The sequence below is a fragment of the Anas acuta genome, chromosome 5 (genome assembly GCF_963932015.1).
Source record: "Anas acuta chromosome 5, bAnaAcu1.1, whole genome shotgun sequence".
Lineage (NCBI taxonomy): Eukaryota > Metazoa > Chordata > Aves > Anseriformes > Anatidae > Anas > Anas acuta.
The window spans coordinates 52216541-52232767 of record NC_088983.1 but is presented as its reverse complement, the minus strand read 5'-3'; the positions used below and the strand labels follow the sequence as shown (position 1 = coordinate 52232767).

Below are 16227 nucleotides of genomic sequence, written 5' to 3'. Positions count from 1 at the left end.
GGGGTCTCCCCGCTGCTCCCCCCCGCCTGCCCCGAGGGCTGTCCCGGCTGTGCCCGGCTGGGAAGCTCGGGGGGGGCCACTGGCAGGTGCACCAAAAGCCGCAGGATACCTTCGGCTCGGAGCCCCCCTCCTCCCCCAGCCCCTTTGTTTCGTGCCGGGGGGCGAAGGGGACGGCCCCAGCCCCTCGCACCCCACCGGTGCTGGGAAGAGGGACAGGCGCGCCCCGGGGGGCTTCCCCCCGGCCCCCAGCATCCCCCCGAGCCCGGGGAAGGGGCCCGGGGAAGCGGCGGCCCCGAGCCCCCCGCCCCGGCTGCCCGGAGCCCCCTGCCCGGAGCCCGGAGGGGCGCAGAGCGGGGGGCTCCGGGGCCGCCCCCGCTCGGTTTTCCTATTGGCTGCCGCCTGATGGCGTCATCGGGGGGGGGCCCCCGGGAATCTGGTGCCAAAGTCCCCGATTTTCGGCCCCGTTGTTTTTCCGGGGACGACGGAGGGGACAGGAGGGGACGCGGCATCCCGCGGGTGGATGAACGCCCCCCGCGGCTTGCAGCGAGCAAAACGCGTCCCGGGAAATAAAAAAAAAAATAAAATAAAAAAGGAGAAGGAGGGGAAAAAAAAGCCCAATAAACAAATCCCCAAGCTTTATGGCAGAGAGGGCCTTTGGAGAAGGGAGGAGATGAGGTTCGCCAGCACACGAGGGGCAGGGGCCAGCTTGGCCCGACTCAGAGCCTCCTGCTTTGCTCCCCCTGGGAAGGGGAGCAGCGGGTCAGCTCCTTTTCTCTGCGAGCTGCTTCGTGACACCAGGAACGTGCTTTAATAACGATCGGCATGGCATATATGCATATATATATATGTGTGTGTGTGTGTGTGTTTGAGCACACACATAGCTCCGAGGAAAGAGGCGGAGGGCAGGAGAGCAAAGCCCCGGCCCCGGGGGTGCGGCAGGAGCCAGGAGGTACCAGCGGGGCTGTTGCTGGGCAAACTCCGCTCCCGAAATAAAGATGCAACCGTGGTCCTGCTGGGGAGGGGAAAAAATAAATAAATATCTTGGGGGAGATTAACACAAATACTTTTTTTCCCCTTCTCCCTCCCCTTCCAACCCCCCCCCCCCCAGCAGTGCTGTTATAAATAGGTCGCCTTCAGACCCCGGCCCGGTACAAAAGGAGCCCACGAGTGACCACACAAACCAAGCCGGTGAGGAAACAAACCGGGGACAGCTTCCAGGAGCGAGGCTCTGCCCGAGAGCCGGGAGGGAGCGGTGTGAAAGATGCCCCTGGCCCTGCAGCCCCCCTCCCCGCCGGGACGAGCCCACGGCCGGGGATTTTCTCTGCCCCCCACCCACTCTTTCAGGAGGCTCCGGAGCCCCCCTCCAGGCGATGCCCGGCGGACACCAAGCGGCTCCTCGGCTGCCAGCCCGCCGGGCTGCCCGCTTCTCCCGGGGTGTCTCCGGGGGAGGACACCCCGAGGAGGCGGATGTGCTCCCCCCCCAGCATTTAGGGCAGCGATTTGCTGCCCTAAACCAGGGGCCGGCTCTCCCCTGGGCTCCCCAGCGCACCAAGGGACCCTCGGGGTGGTGACACCTTCCCAAACCGGCAGCGGTTGCACCTGGGAACGGTCTCGGTACAGATTTAGCACCTACAAACACGTACTTCTCGGCCACTTTTTCGGCCGCATTTGTTGTAGAGGCAGGGCAGATTTGGGGGCACTCGGAGGAAAAAATATATATATATATAAAAATGCTGAGATCGGGTTTCGAGCTCTTCGTGTCCCTTTTTGCCCTCGCTCCGCCGATGCTCGCTCCCGCGGCAAGGGATGCTGCCCGGCCCCGGCTCCGGGAGCCCTCCCTGCCCTCCGGGGGGGCTTCCCGGGACCGGGACCCCCGCGGCCGGACCCCCCGGGATGGGCACCGGCAGCGCCCAGCCCCGTCCGACGGGGAGCGGGGAGCTCAGGCTCCCCTTTTGCTTTCCTGTTCTCTCCGGCTAACGGGGAATGGGGGAGCCCCCCTCAAATCTGCCCAGAGGACTTCAAGGGAAACCCAACCCCAGCAAAGGAAAATCATCGGGGAAAGCGGTTCCCCGGTTATTGCCCCCCCGCCCCCACCGCCTCGCCCCCCACCATACGGGCAGGTATTTGCGAGCACCCTTTCTCTCGGTAACGATTCCCGACTTAACCTCTCGCTTCCAGTGCCCCAAATTGGCCATTAGGGAGAGGGGTTTATTGCGGTCCTTTCCGCGGGGCCGCGGATTAGCCCTGATTGGGAACTGATCGACTTTTCGTTGCAGTTTTTAACGCAAGGAGGGGCCGCGGCAGACCCCGCAGCCCTCCTCCGGCTCGGCCAAGCCGGAGTGTCTCGGCGAGCCGCGGTGCCGCCGGAAAAAAAAAAATAAATAAGAAAAAAAAAAAAAAAGGGGGAAAAAAAAAATCCTGCCCGGTCGGGGAATCTCTGCCTCGCGGTCTGGTTTCGTTGCCGTTATTTTCGCGTCGTTTTGCCGAGAGGAAAGCCGGGGAGGCCGAGCGCAACGCTGCAGCCTCGCCTCGTTTCGGTCGTGGGCACGGGTTTTTTTGGGGTGAGGAGAGGGGCTGCGGCCCCGGCCTTGGGGCAAATGCTGCCCGGGATGCGCCCCTGAAGCTCCGGGCACCGGGGTACCGGGGAGCGCCCCGGCTGCTCCCCCGGCTGCGAGCTGGTTGAGGGCTCCCCGGCGGCCGCCCAGAAGGGGATTTTAGGGAAAAGCTCGCCTGCCTTGCGTTGGGTTTGCTTTTTATTAAGTCGTGGAGAGGGAGAGAGGGTGAGCGAGAGGGGGCTGCGGTGGGGGGAGCCGGGGGTAGAGGGAGAAACTGAAAAAAAAAAAAAAAAAGAAAAGAAAAAGAAACGAGGAAAGAATTAGGCAGGTAATAAAGAGAGTAAGGAAGGAAAATCCGCTGAAAGCTTTCTTGGACCAGAAACCCGAAGGAGCCCAGCGTGCCGCACTGCTCGGAGGGAGGCTTGCAAATGGTTTGAAACCTAGGAAATGGATCCACCGCCGGCCGCTTTAGCGGGGACCTCGCCTGAAATCCTTCTGCACCGGGGGGGCGCGGGGGGAGCCCCCGCTCTTGCCGGGGAAGTGCACTAAGGCCGAGCCGACGAAGCCGTGGCGGCTCCTTCCGTGCCCCCGACCGCTGAGAACCCCCCAGGGGAAACTGGGGGGCGGCCACGATCCCCCCCCATCCCGCTCCGCGCCCCCTCCCCGCCGCATCCCGCTTCCCCCCGCGCCCCCAAAGCCGTACAAATAAAGGGAAGCCCCCAGGCTCCCCCCGGCTCCGCGCCGGGGGGGGGGAAGCTGGGGGGAGAGGGGAGGACACACGGCCCGGCCGGGGGGAGCCCCGCGCTCCCAGCCCGCAGCCGGCACCGCCAAGGGGTTAAGGGCCTTCTTCCCTCGTCTTGCCTCTCTTCCTTTCTTTTCCTTTCTTTTTCTTTCTTTCTTTCTTTTTTTTTTCATTTTTTTTTAATTTTTATTTTTTAATTTTTTTTTTTGACCGAAGAACCGTGGATGTAGTTTGCGTAATATCTTTATTACTGAGAACTTCAAGGTAAGCGAGCAATAGGAACCAGATGTGGGGATGGGAGGAAGGCAGGGTAGGAGCGAGTGGAAGGGGTAGCAGGAGTTAAACGGGGGAGGAGGGGAATCAGGTTGAATGGCGGGTGGAGGGGGGGGGGTGGGCGACGGAAGGTGAGTATTGATTTATTTTTAAGCCCCTTTTGGGTCGCAATTGACCCTTCAAACCAAAAAGGGCTCCTTGCAGCCTCCGTCCCTTTGCAAGTTCACCTCCGCCGCTCCCAGGAGCCGGGGCCGACTTCGTGTGCTCGGCGCCCCTGCTAAAATCCCTCCCTGCAGCCCCCCCGGCCTTTGATCCCCTCCTTTACACCTGGGGAACAGGGGAGGGGGCAAGGTCCTGGACGGCCCTGGGGGGGGGCACGGGCACGGCCCCGCTTCTCCCCGCGCTCATCCCCGTGCTGCGCGCACGTCGTGTGTCCGATTTTCTGCTTTTTATTTTATTTTTTTATTTATTTTTTTTTTAACGCAAAAGATATGACCTCCACCCCTGTCTGCTTCCACACACCCCCATACACACACACGCACAACCCTCCCCGGGCCCCCTCCCCTCCACTGTCATCATCTACATATTAATTGGGGGAGAGGTCTCTCTCTCTCTCTCTCCTTTTTTTTTTTTTTTTTTCTTTTTTTTTTCTATGTGTGGGGGGGAAGCCCTGAGAAGCCTCTCTTTAGGCTGTAGATAGTTTGGAGGGAGAGACGGAGAGCAAGTGAGTGTGTGTGTGAGGGAGAGGGAGAGGGAGGGAAAGAAAAAGCCCCCTTTTACTGTGCGAGATCTTAAGGGGGCTTGGAGATCTGGTCAGCTTTCAAGAACATCTGAATCCTCTTAGAGCTCCCCGGCCCAGCTGTGGGTGTGTGTGTGTATGCGAGAGGGAGAGAGAAAAAGAGGTTCCTGGTGCCCCTCCAAGCGCATTAAGGACACTCGGGCCTTTTAATTTTAGGAATGAATGCTGATACTTGTGTTTCTTATTGTGATCCGGCTGCCATGGATTCCTACTACAACGCAGCCTCCCAGGGCACAGAAGGCTCCTCGCCTTTTAGGGCATTTCAAGCAAGTGACAAGTTCAGCCCTACTTTCCTGGCCAGCAAAGGACAAGGCTTTGGTGACAGCAGCGCTAAGTGCCGGAGCCGCTACAGCCAGCAGGAATGTCAGTCCCTGGATGGCAGCGTGCAGGCTCCCAGCTCCGCCGGGGCTCCGGCCTCCTTTAACAAATACCCACCGCAGCAGCAGCAGCAGCAGCAGCAGCAGCAGCACCTCTACATGCAGCGAGGCCCCTGCAAGACCCCCCCGGAGAGCAACCTCAAGCTGCAGGAGAGCAGCGGCCACAACGGAGCTCTGCAGGTCCCCTGCTACGGTGAGTGGCGGGCGTGCGGCGGGGCAAGCAGCGGGACCAGCCCGGAGAGAGGCTCCCGGTGCCGCAAAGGGTCCCGGGGACGGCTGCCCGGCACCACGAGCCCCCCCCAAAATTCCCTCCTCCAGGGTCCCCCCTCCCGGCTCCAGGGGCTGCGCCGTGCTCCGGAGCCCGCAGGTCCCGGGGGAAGCGGTGGATCCCCCCCTAGTCCCGCTTCGCCGGGATTTTAGCGTCGTTTCCGAGCACAGCCGATGCATCCCCAGCCCCGGGGAGTGTCCCCGGTTTGGGGACACCCGCAGCGAGCGGGGAGAGAGACGGAAAGGGAAAGGACGAGCGGGCCGCGGCTCTGCGCAAAAACGCTCGCTCCGGGGACGCGGTGCCAGCGGGAGCCGTGCTGGGGAATGTCCCCCCGGCTCTCCGCTTCCCTGCCTCTCACTTTCTCCCCTAATTGCCACTCCCCTAATTGATTTCTGCCGGGCCGCGGCAGATAACCCGCTCGCATCCTCTCGGCGGGTCATTAGCGGTAATTAAAGACGCTGCCGTGTGCCCGGCCGGGCCCGCTTCTCCTCCTCGCCTTCCCCGGCGTGCGGTTATAGAAAAGGCAGGGCGCGGGGGGGAGGCTGCTGCTAAACCTGGGCGATTCGGGGAAAAAGGCAAAAATAAAAATTAAAAAAAAAAAAAAAGAAAAAAAAAGAACAGGAAGATAAAACAATGATATATACTTATTTATTATTTTTTTTGGAAGGGAAAGTGGAAACAACGTCTCCTCCTTTCCCCCACGATGAGGGAAAATCCGGGCTGCTCCGGCCCGAGCTCAGTGCGCTGCCGGGGCCGCCGTGACCCCGGGCAGGGACAGGGACAAGGGACAAGGGCCAGGAGCCGCCGGGAGAGGCCCGGCCGTCTCACCGCTCACATCCCGGTCTCTCGCCGTCTTTTGGGGTATCCTCGCACTCCTCGTAGTGCCCTCTTTACTTTCTCTTTCTCCCCCGCACATTCCCTTTCCCCCCTTTTAGACTAGGAAGCAGGCAGAGGAGCCTTCCCCCCTCCCCAGCTCCCCATCCCCATCCCTTCATCGCTGCCCCTGCGCGCAGCCGAAGCCCCCCCGCACCCGCGGAGCCTCCGGGGGCTGCGGGGCGATGCGGGGGGAGGCCCCGGTGCCGTCCCCGCTCTGCTAACCGGCTCTCTTGTCTTCGTAGGTTAAAAAACCCAGGGCACCGGCTTAGCCCGCGACGACACGGTACAGCCCCGGGTAGAGCCACCCGAATCTCTCAGCGGCCGTAACGCCGCCGGGGGTCCCCCCCGGGTTATTTTCAAGGGGGGCTCCGGGCTGGACCTCGAGTGGGAGCCCCGCATCGGCAGCCGATGGCCCGGCCCGGAGCCCCAGCACGTTTGCGAGCCCCGTGTGATGTGGCTAGGGGCCGCTGGGGCTGTAATAAGAGCCACATGGATCCGCGAGGATAATTAATAGCAATAATAATAATAAGGGCTAACGATTAAAGAGCGAGTCTCGCTAATAACAGCCACATTGGGCTTTCGCAGGGTGACTGCGGCGGGGACACCCGCAGGCGCCTCTCCGCCTCCTCGCAGCCGGGGCCGGGCGGCGCTGAGGCGGGGGCAGCAGCAGCCCCGATCCCCTCAGCCCCGATCCCTTCAGCCCCGATCCCCTTCCACCGGGGCAAACGAGGGGCGATCTCTCTCGGGAGGCCGGCGGCTGCCCCGGCTCCCCCCAGGACGCGGTGGGATGCTGTGCCCGGTTTTGCCCTGCGATTTCAATCGCACACACCAAAAAAAAAAAAAAAAATTAAAAAAGAGAAGCACACGAGGGCGAGCACGGCGAAGCCTCTCCCGCCGGGCTGTGCCCCAGCAGCCCGCTTCCTTGCTGTGCTGCGCCCCTTATTTTGCTGGGGGCGCTTTGCCCGTGCGCGTCTCCGCAGCCGGCCGGAGGGGTTTTGGGTTTTTAATTTTAACTCTTTAATAAACAAGTCGTTGCGAGTTATAAAAAGCCCATGCCTGCCATCTATTGCTGCCGGCTTCTATTCCTAGACCCCTTCCGTTGCACTGTACGGGGAAATACAGGCAGGGGAGAGCTGCGCTCGTAAATACCCGGCCAAAAACCAGCGGCACTCGGCGAGGCGCTCCCGGCCCGGCTGCAGCGGCCCCGGCTCGGGGGCTGGCTCCCCGCAGCCCCCCGGGGGGCTCGGGAGGGGTCCCGCTGCCAGCTCGGCTCCCCTCGTCCTGCCTGTAACCAGCGGGCCACGGCTCATCCCGCAATTAAAGCCGAAATCTTAAATAACCCCGCTCGGAGCAGGTTACATATCCTGGCTTAGGAGAGGGGGAAAGCTTGGGGGAGACCGCGAATGCGCTGGGGATGTTTGCTCGAGGGAGGCAGGAGAAAGGAAAAAGGGGCTTTTTCTTGCGGAGGAAATTCTCGGAGCGCCGTGTTATGCAAATAACGACCGTGTCTTTTATTTAGAGAGCAAACCAAAAGCGCAGGCTGAAGCGCGCTGTTAGCAGAAGCGCGGAAAGCGACGGCCGTAGGAATCGGAGGTTCGCTGCTGGATTTTTTTTTTCTTTCTTTCTTTTTTTTTTTTTTAATTTATTTTTTTAATGACACTTTTAACGCATTTCTCTTCTTCCTCCTCCTCCTCCTAATGTAATGTAAACTGCAGGCGCGGCAGGACGAGCCTGCTGGCGGCCCCCCCGCCTCCCGGGGGACACCGCTGGCTGCCGGGGCTGGGGCTCGCAGGGCCCCCGCCGGTTTTCGGAGCCCTTTGGGGTTTTCGGAGCTCGTCCTGCTCCGGGGGGGCTCGGTCCCAGGCAGGGCCGATGCCGAGCCCCCGCCCCAGACTCCGGCAGCGCTGCGGACCCCCCTTGGGCATCCACCCGCCCCGGTGCGGGGGGGATGGGGAGGCTCGGAGGGATTTTGGGGCGGGGGGATCCCGCAGCTCTGCCGTGGGCTCCCGGCTCCCTGCCGGGCTCCTTCCCCGCCGACGAAGGGAGGCGGGAGGGGAGAGAGCGGGTGCCCTCGGCCCGGGGGGGGGGCCCGGGGAAGGGGTGGGGAGGTGCTGCCCCCATCCTTGCGGGGAGCAGCGGGCAGGTATAAAAGCGAGCCTCCGGGGAAGGGGGCACGGCACGGCACGGGACCAGACCAGACCAGACCAGACCCCCCCCGGGGTTAAGGGGCGAGGGCTGGGGGCGAGCTGGAGGGGAGCGGGGCCGCCTCGGCCGCCCGTGCCCCGCACCGCTGACGCCGCGCCCGCAGTCGGCGGCTCCTTCCCTCAATAGGGCCACCAGATCTGCCATTCAAGGGCGCCGGCACCCTCCCAGGGAGGGGAGGGAGCTCTCGCCAGGAGTTTGGCTCGGGCTCTGTTCGCCCCGGCGCTCGGAGGTGCGGGATCTCCTCCGCGGAGAGCTGCGGGATTTCCTCGGCAGCAGGACGCCAAGGTAGGGCTCCCGCTCGCTGCCCTGCCTGCGCAGGAGGACTCGCTCGCGGCTCTTCCCAAAGATGCCTTGCCCTTCCCTTGGCTCGGACGGTAGAGCTGGCTGGAGACTTTTATAGGATTCCCGACCCGAGCTGTTTATAACACTCATGTGTCAAAGGACCGGGAGCCTCCCTCCCTCCCCCTGTGCTTGCGCCGCTCGCTCCTCGCCGACGATCTCTTTTCGCACCAGAGCTGTTTATTTGCCACTTGCCCGCTGCCGACTGGGATTAACTCCGCCGGAGCCTTGCATCGCACGCTGCGGCTCCGGCAGGACGTTACCAGCAACGAGAAGGGTGCAGAGAGAGAGAGAAACAGGGAAAAAAGAAAAAAAAAAAAGTCTTAAACTTTTACTAGTCCGAATTGTTTTGAAAGCAACGCGGCGCGAAGCAGACGGGGAAAATACCGATGGGGAGAGAGATTTGGAGATGCTTACTGAGTGCGTCTTTTCCTAAGGGTTTGATGTAGGAGTGCTATTAACAATATATGCTGATGCCAGATAGCGCAAATGAGCTGTGTGTGTGTTATCTGGAGCTGCAGGCTGTTTATTTTGTGCTCCCTTTGAGTGTACATCCAGTGTGGTTGCATGACTAACCGGCGGGAGTGATTCACTGGCTGCTTTATGGGTGACTGCTCAAAACAAGTTGTGAATCAAAAGAGATTTCTTTGGCTGTGGTTTCCAACCTCCCATGTTAAATGCACTCAGGGTTTAAGGGGAGCTAATGTGCAGACTTCAATCCCTCAGATCTTGAAGATTTATTCCCTTTCCAAGCCCTGCATTCAAAGCCATGATGAGTTTCCCTTGTAAGAGGGAGGTGGTGTCTGGGAGGCTCGCAGCCAAGGTCTGCCGCTGAAGGACATCTCCAGCCCCGTCCCTGTCCCTTCGGTGGCACCGGTCCCTGCTTTTTAGTCGCTTTTCGCCCTGGAGCCTGTTCAGGGCGTTGGGGTAGCTGTAGCAATTCTCGGCTCCGAGGGGCGATGCGCCCCGTGGCAGCAAGAGGTTTTTCGTCCCATTTCGCAGCTGGAAAAACTGAGACCCGGAGCCCGGCAGCGGCTTGTGCAAGGGCAAGCTGTCGCCACGCAGCGGCACCAGTGCGATCGTCCCCGGGCCTGCTGCAGCAGGAGGCCCCCAGCAGCCGCTGGTGGGGTCGGGGGGAAAGGTCCCCGAGCAGAGGGCCCCAGCTCGGGTTTGGGGAGGGCTGAGGCACCGTTTCCATATGGCCAGGCCCTCGTTGGGGGCAAGAAGCTGTAGAAATCGGTGTGTCCTTGTATGCTCACATCTCTCGGTCCAGAACATAGGCTTAACCTGCCAGCCCACGTTAATGGGCTCACCTTTCAAAAGCAGCTCCATCACCTTGGGCAACCCGTGCTGGTCAAAACAAGAGACGGGTTGGTCTCGTCACTGCTTTTCAGAAAAGGCTGAGAAATTGCTGCCCTGAAAGTCATGTGTTTCTAAGGTCATATGTTTCTCCTACACATTTGGAAAAAAATATATTCTAACCATTAATCAGTTTGGAAAGCAGAGGTCCTATGTATTCATATATAATAATAATTGATAATAATATTAATATAGATATATTTTCAAAAAGAAAAAAATAAATATTTCTGGATTAGGAGAAGCCCGAGCAGTAACCCAGCTAATAGAGGACCCCCGTGATGTGAGAATCGTTTACTAAGAGACGGATGGGAACGTTTCCCATGAATAAAGCATTAGAGTAATTTCCAACAGTTACATGTCTCTCAGCTGCCCCGACTTGTAAATGAGAGTTCTTAAGTAAAGGAGGAAGGCTACTTACATACATTAAATAAATGACCTCCACTTTATTTTCTGTGTAAGTTTGGCTGAATCAATGTTATTACACACGGTGCTGATTCTGCTCGGCTGTGTTTTTATTCGTGTTCACACACAATCCTCATATTTTGACTGTCACATAAGTAGACACAATTTGAATCAGCACAATACTTCTAGGGACGTTTTTCTATCGAAGAGAGAAGTCTCAGTGGGGAGTAGAGGAGGGTGGAGGGAGAAAGGAGCAGAGACAGAAGAGAGGAGGCAGGGGGAGCAGGACCTGAGAAAGCTCAGAGGAGTGATGAGCAGTGGCAGGCTTAGCACTGTTATGGAAGGTGGTCTGTGACCGATTTTATGCATGATACGAATCCGCCAGCATCGCATTCTTCATCTCTCCACCAGGAATAGCTGTGATTCAACATGTTGTAGCCGCAGTCCTCAGGTCTCAGCAGGATTTAGCTATGACAAGCTGATATGTCACGAGCTATGCATCACCTCAGTCAGCAGTTAAATGTCTGTAGAATATGATAGTTATTTATGTGCTTGTTTGTTTGTTTATTTGCTTTGAGAAGATGTGATTTGAGGCTTTACCCTGTTGTAGTACTGGTTGAATCAGTACTATTTCTAAGCATATTCTTTATTATTCGTCAGCTGTGAGGCAAGTGAGTTCTCTAGCAGGTGATGCAGCCTGAAAGGTAAGCTGTTTCAGTCACTGATAAGCACACTGTATGCTGAGGTAGCATGAAACCTTAGTGCTTGTTTAAAGATAGCAACGGCCTTTTTCTGTAAAGTCTGAAAAGCGGGGATGTGGCTGAGGGAGGGAGAGAGAGACGAAGCGACTGGAGGCACCACGTGAGGCACAAGCCACTGGCAGGGCTGCACAGGCCCTGAGCTAAGCAGGCACAACCAAACTCAGTGCAAATCTTCCACACGGGTTTGGTGGTGAGATATATGTGTGCATGTGGGGCAGAGGAATCGTAACCAAAACCGCTGCAAAAACAAATAGGGGAAGTCAATAGCAAGTCAAGGCCAGTCAGAGGAGCTATTCAATGGGAAATGAGGAACCTGGGGAAGAGACAGAACAAACAATTTGGGCAGGCATCTGCCTGGGGAAAATCAAAGAAACTTGTAATATCAAGTCTAGAAATGACTTGCTGTCGATTGCTATTGTGTTCAGGGAGATAGATAGGGCTTCGTGTGCAAACACCACTGCGTTAAAGAAGTACCTCACCAGTTCCTCCCTGCAGTGGAAATTGCCTCCTCGGGGCCTCAGATACTGTCTGCTTTGGTCAGGAGCGTTCATGCTGGTGTCAAGGGTAGGGTTCAGTTTCCAAAGAGGGAAGCAGGGAGCTGCATATTCTCCTGGTGCAAGAAGGATCAGATAACAACGGTGCTTACAGACAGCGAAGCTCCTCAGAAGCACTAGAAAGTGAAAGGAATTCACCCAAGAATGAAAACCAAACAAAGCAAAGTTGTACGCTTCAGTAAGTGAAGGGCAATGTGGGGACTTTCCTCAGAAGTGGTCAGAAACAACCTGGCAATGGCTCTCTGCAAGGATGGTGCCCGGAGGGATGTGAGGGGTCTTGAGGTGCTGGGAACCTCAGGACAGAAGATGTCACAAATCAGGGAAAACAGGAAGGTGTTGTTCAGCCTGAAACTTAGTAGGATGTCTGATCCACAACAAGGGTTTCTGAAAGAATAGAAAACCATCTCAAAAAGCAAACCAAAGGATCACCAGGGTACCAGCCTGCTGGGTGTGGAGTTGGTCCAAGGCTGTCGGGGCAGCCACGCAGGACTTGGTCACACATAGGACTGTCTGTTTGCAGCACGTGTGCTCCGTAACACAGGCAAACATCATTTTTTTCCAGCCCCAGCAATGACACTTGAGAAAGGACCCCCAGGGAGGCCAGCACACGTCCATTCCCACAGGGAAGAGGAGCCAGGTGGAGCCCAGCGCTGCGGCTCCTATCCACGAGGAGAGGCTGAGGCCGAACCCTGGGGCAGGGGGATGTGTCGTGGCCTGGGCTGTGGTGCTGGTGTCTGGGTCAGGAGGCCATGAGACCTTTTGGAGCACCGCGTGGTTCTCCTCCAGCCTCCCCTGGGATGGTGCATGCCCAGACCTCAGCCTGGAGCAGTCAGGAGCACAGCTGTGGCAAGGACCCATACCTGAGAGCTGAGAAGCACTCTGTTATAGACATAACCTGGCTTATCAAGATTTGGTCTGAACCTTCGTAAGCAGATTGGAGCCAGATATCAGTCTGAGCTAGACAGGACACAGCCAAATGCTAGGAGGCAAGAGGAAGAAGAGACCCACCTAAATTGGCAGAGGACCTGCAGACATTTGGTGTTCCTCACGTCTCCAGATGCCAGTGAGGACTTCCAAGATAAATAGCCGATGGACCAATTGCTAGACGGTTAGGCAGATTGCGGAGCAAGAGGAGGCCAGAAACACTCCATGAAGCTGTGGGATTTATGGCGGAGCTTAAATACTGCGTTTCAGCCCTTCAGCGGGAGTCAGAAAGCTGCTACTGGAAGAGAGGGAAGCTGGATGCTTTAAGTCTTACGGAGTCCTGTGCTAGAGAGAAGAGTATTTTCACCCAGCTCATCCCACTTCAAGCTGTTAGAAAAAGGAGCTTTTGCAGGGCAGAGAGCAACGGGGGATTGGCTACAACATCAAACGCGAGCACCGCGGCTGGGCTAAGAGTGGCTCTGGTGGGGAGGGGAGATGTCCACAGAGAGGCTTGCCATAAATACACGGCTAGTCAGGACAGAGCCTCGTACAGACCTGCTGAAAGGCCCGAACTCAGCTCAGGAAGCAGGGCTGCTTGGAGCTGCACGTGGTAAGCAGGGCAATGATGGTATTAAGTTAGGGCTGCAGCAAGGCTTTGTGGTGCCCAGGGGGAGATATTAAGTTGGTGTTCAGAGCAATCCTCTCCTCTCTGTAGCCTTTAAATAACTTGCTTTTGGGAAGGGTGCTTGTGTGGCTGATTCTGGGGAAAATCCTCGTTTCCTTGACCTTGCTGGCGAAAAGTGGTGCTCTTGGTTGAACGTCCCACTTGCCTCCATTTGGCAGTGGTCACTTCAGAGGGAGGGATCCATGGTGCTGTAGCAAGAGAGAGGTCACTGCATGTCCGTGCAATGTACAGGCATCACAGGTGCTCGTCGAGGTTATGCAGTAATTAATTGAAACTAGACGTAGACAACAGGGGAACCCAAACCAGAACAGGGTGAGAGGGAAGGCAGCGACTGGGGAAAACAGCCTTGTGGAGGAGAAATGCCAGCAGGAGACTGAGCCTCTGGGATCAGAAGTGATCTCAGCAAGGCTTTGTGTGCAGATTGCTGAGGCTGGTGCCTGGTCAGTGAGCACCAGGGCCTTCCAACCCTTACAGATGTGGCTCATGTGAAAGAAGAAGGTTTGGGCAATGTTTGCAGTGCTTCCCTCAGGCAGGTCCCTGAGCTGTCTCTTTGAGCTTGCAGCCAGCTCCTGGACCTCATTTCTTGTCCTGGTTAGAAGAAAGGCTGTGCTGTGTAATATGGGAAATTATGCTAATCCAAGGATGCTTGTGCCTTGCCATTAATAGATAATATCTGGGATGTGCTGTGCTAGGTTCATTTTGGTTTCCACCGTGGATATCTGGAGGTGAAAATGGTTTTCATGCTAGGACAAGTCCATAGCAAACTACCACATGGGTCTCCCAACACCAGTGAACGCTCGAGAGTTGAACAGAGCAGGAGCTGTGTGGCCGTCCCTCTGTGACAGCTGAGAACATCCCTGCACGTGGTGAACCTCTCTGGGGAAGTCCCCAGCATGAGGAAAGAGAGCAGCCGGCTGGTCTCCCAGCTTTCGCAGCCCTCATGGCACCAACCCTGCTGCTGGGGGCTTATCTGTGGGCTTAAAAGGTGCTTCTTTCAAGAGGGGGAAAGCTGCAGGAGGAGGGTGGCTGAGTGGCCTCAGAGCTGAGGCAGTTTCTGCTGCACACAGCTGGGAACAGGCACGGTGCTGACACGAAACCAAAGGGAACTTGACCACAGGCTGACTCGATGCTGCAAAACTTGCTAGTGATGTATATGTGTGATCCTGTGGCGATTCAGTGCCTAGATACTTCCACCCAGCTGTTTAGTGTGGAGGTAAGCTCGTGGTCCTGGCATTGCACGCAAACGTGCAGCATCCTTATTTTCTCCTTCCTTTCTCCCACCCTTATTTTCTCCTTCCTTTCTCCTTTCTTTGTGCTTATTTTCTCCTTTCTTTCACAGCCTGCAGAAATTAAAATGTTTCTGCCTCAGCCAGTAGATGCACATGTACAAGAGCAGGGTTCAAGTAGCTGACAGCATTCCTCAGAAAGGCTCCTGGTCTCAACACAGGGCATGATGGAAAGACGAGTCATTTGGCAAACGTCTGCTTTGGAATGTAGATTCCCTTCAGAGTAGCAGGGGAAAAGCTCTCTGGTCATGGTGGGAAAGCTGGAATTTAAAGGCGAAATATTGTATAGGAGATGGGGAAATAAAACAATAGGTGATGAGTATTCATGGGAGTTCATTATACCAGAAATACTAAAAAAATATGAGTTTCTGAGGTTTTGCTATGATGTCAAAACCATTGGGCATCTTGAGGTTGCGTTCTTTCTTAGTCAGGGCAGGAGAGAACTGGTTTTGAGGAAAATGCAGACAGAGGGTGGAAAATTACTACAGGAAATGTGATGCATTTCTTGCATGGGCTACATTTCAAAAGTGGGTCCCCAAAGATGGGGAGAAACCCTACTGAGCACTGTCTCCTGGGGACCTCTCTGCCATTCATTGCTGCTGATGTTGTTGGGCCTTTGCCTGAGATGGACCGTGCCAGACAATATTTGCTGGTAGCTATGGATTTCTTTAGAAAATGACCTGAATCTTACCCAAAAAGGAACCAAGAGGCTATGATAGCAACTGAGCTTCTAAGGCATGAATTTTTCACCATATTTGGGGACCTAGACACAAGGAACATGCAGCATGGCAAGGGCTTTGAGGCCAAAGTATTTCGGCAGGTTTGTCAGATGCTAATAAATGCAATAGGAGCTGCCCAGCATTCTCCAGCTGGCAGAGCAGGGAAAGCTTGGATGGTGCTGGGAGAGGTACTGGGCCATCTTCAAGTGTCTCGTGCTGGTGTAGATGTCCCTTTTTGTACCATCTGGTCTCCTGGTGCTGCTCCTAAAGGTTTAGGTACCTCAGTGCATCTTGCACAGCACCAGAAACCTGGGAGTGGGTTCCCCGGATACCTTACATGAGAATGACAAAAAGACTGGGGCTAATCCAGCCCTTGGTCTATTCTGTTTATTTTAGCGACTTTTAGAAAAGTACAAGGGGAAAGCACAGTCTGACTCCAGCTCTTCTCTTCAGGCATCAGGCAGGAGCCACAGCAGGCTCCCGGGAGCAGTTCCTGAACTCGGGCCATTTGTTACGCACCAGTTGGGTCTATTGGGACGCTGCAAGAGGCTCCATGTGGAGTGGGTCAGGCTTTTCTCGAGAAAAACAACTGCGAGTGTGGCCTGAGGCAAAATGCATGTGCTCTGAGGTAGGCTCACATGTGGAAACCTGGCTGATCCCACATCCTGTGGAGATGGAGGGATGAGGAGCCGGAGGCAGATAAGGCACGGTGCGTCGCAGTGACCACGCACACGCGCCAGTGCGTGAGAGGAGAGTGGGCTCCCAGCCCAGGATGAGGGACCAGAGGGGCCCCGACAGTGAGAACACAACCATGAGTGTTGAGTCTGACAGAAATAATTTCCCTGCTTGGGGAAAACCAGGGAATGGCCCCGTTCAGCTCACAGATTTCGCTAAGACCAAAAGCTTTGCTGAGATCTCCCTCTCAGGGGCTCCAGAGGAAGCTGCACCGCTTTAGCCGCAGCTAAAGGCCCACAGCAGCATCTCACGGCATCTGAAATTGGCCCTATGAAAATGGCCCAGCAGGAAAATGTGGCACAAGGATGTAAATAGTTAATCTGATCTCTCTGATGCTCTTCATCCCTGCGCGTCTGTGCCACCCCTTC

General features: G+C 56.6%; 1 protein-coding gene across 4 annotated transcripts in view; it reads left to right on the top strand.

Annotated features, from left to right (window-relative positions):
• The first annotated feature begins 3377 nt into the window (after positions 1-3377).
• ALX4 (ALX homeobox 4) overlaps positions 3378-16227 on the top strand; it is a 30703-nt gene continuing 17853 nt past the window's right edge. The window contains exons 1-2 of one of the 4 annotated variants that reach the window (XM_068684710.1): positions 3378-3561; positions 4526-4939. In XM_068684710.1, coding sequence (XP_068540811.1) covers positions 4528-4939 — 412 coding nt within the window. In that variant the 5' untranslated portion in view covers positions 3378-3561; positions 4526-4527. Of the gene's footprint in view, positions 3562-3937; positions 4940-7345; positions 7484-7680; positions 8381-16227 lie in introns of those variants that run through there. The other 3 variants (XM_068684709.1, XM_068684712.1, XM_068684711.1) reach the window with 3 other exon arrangements.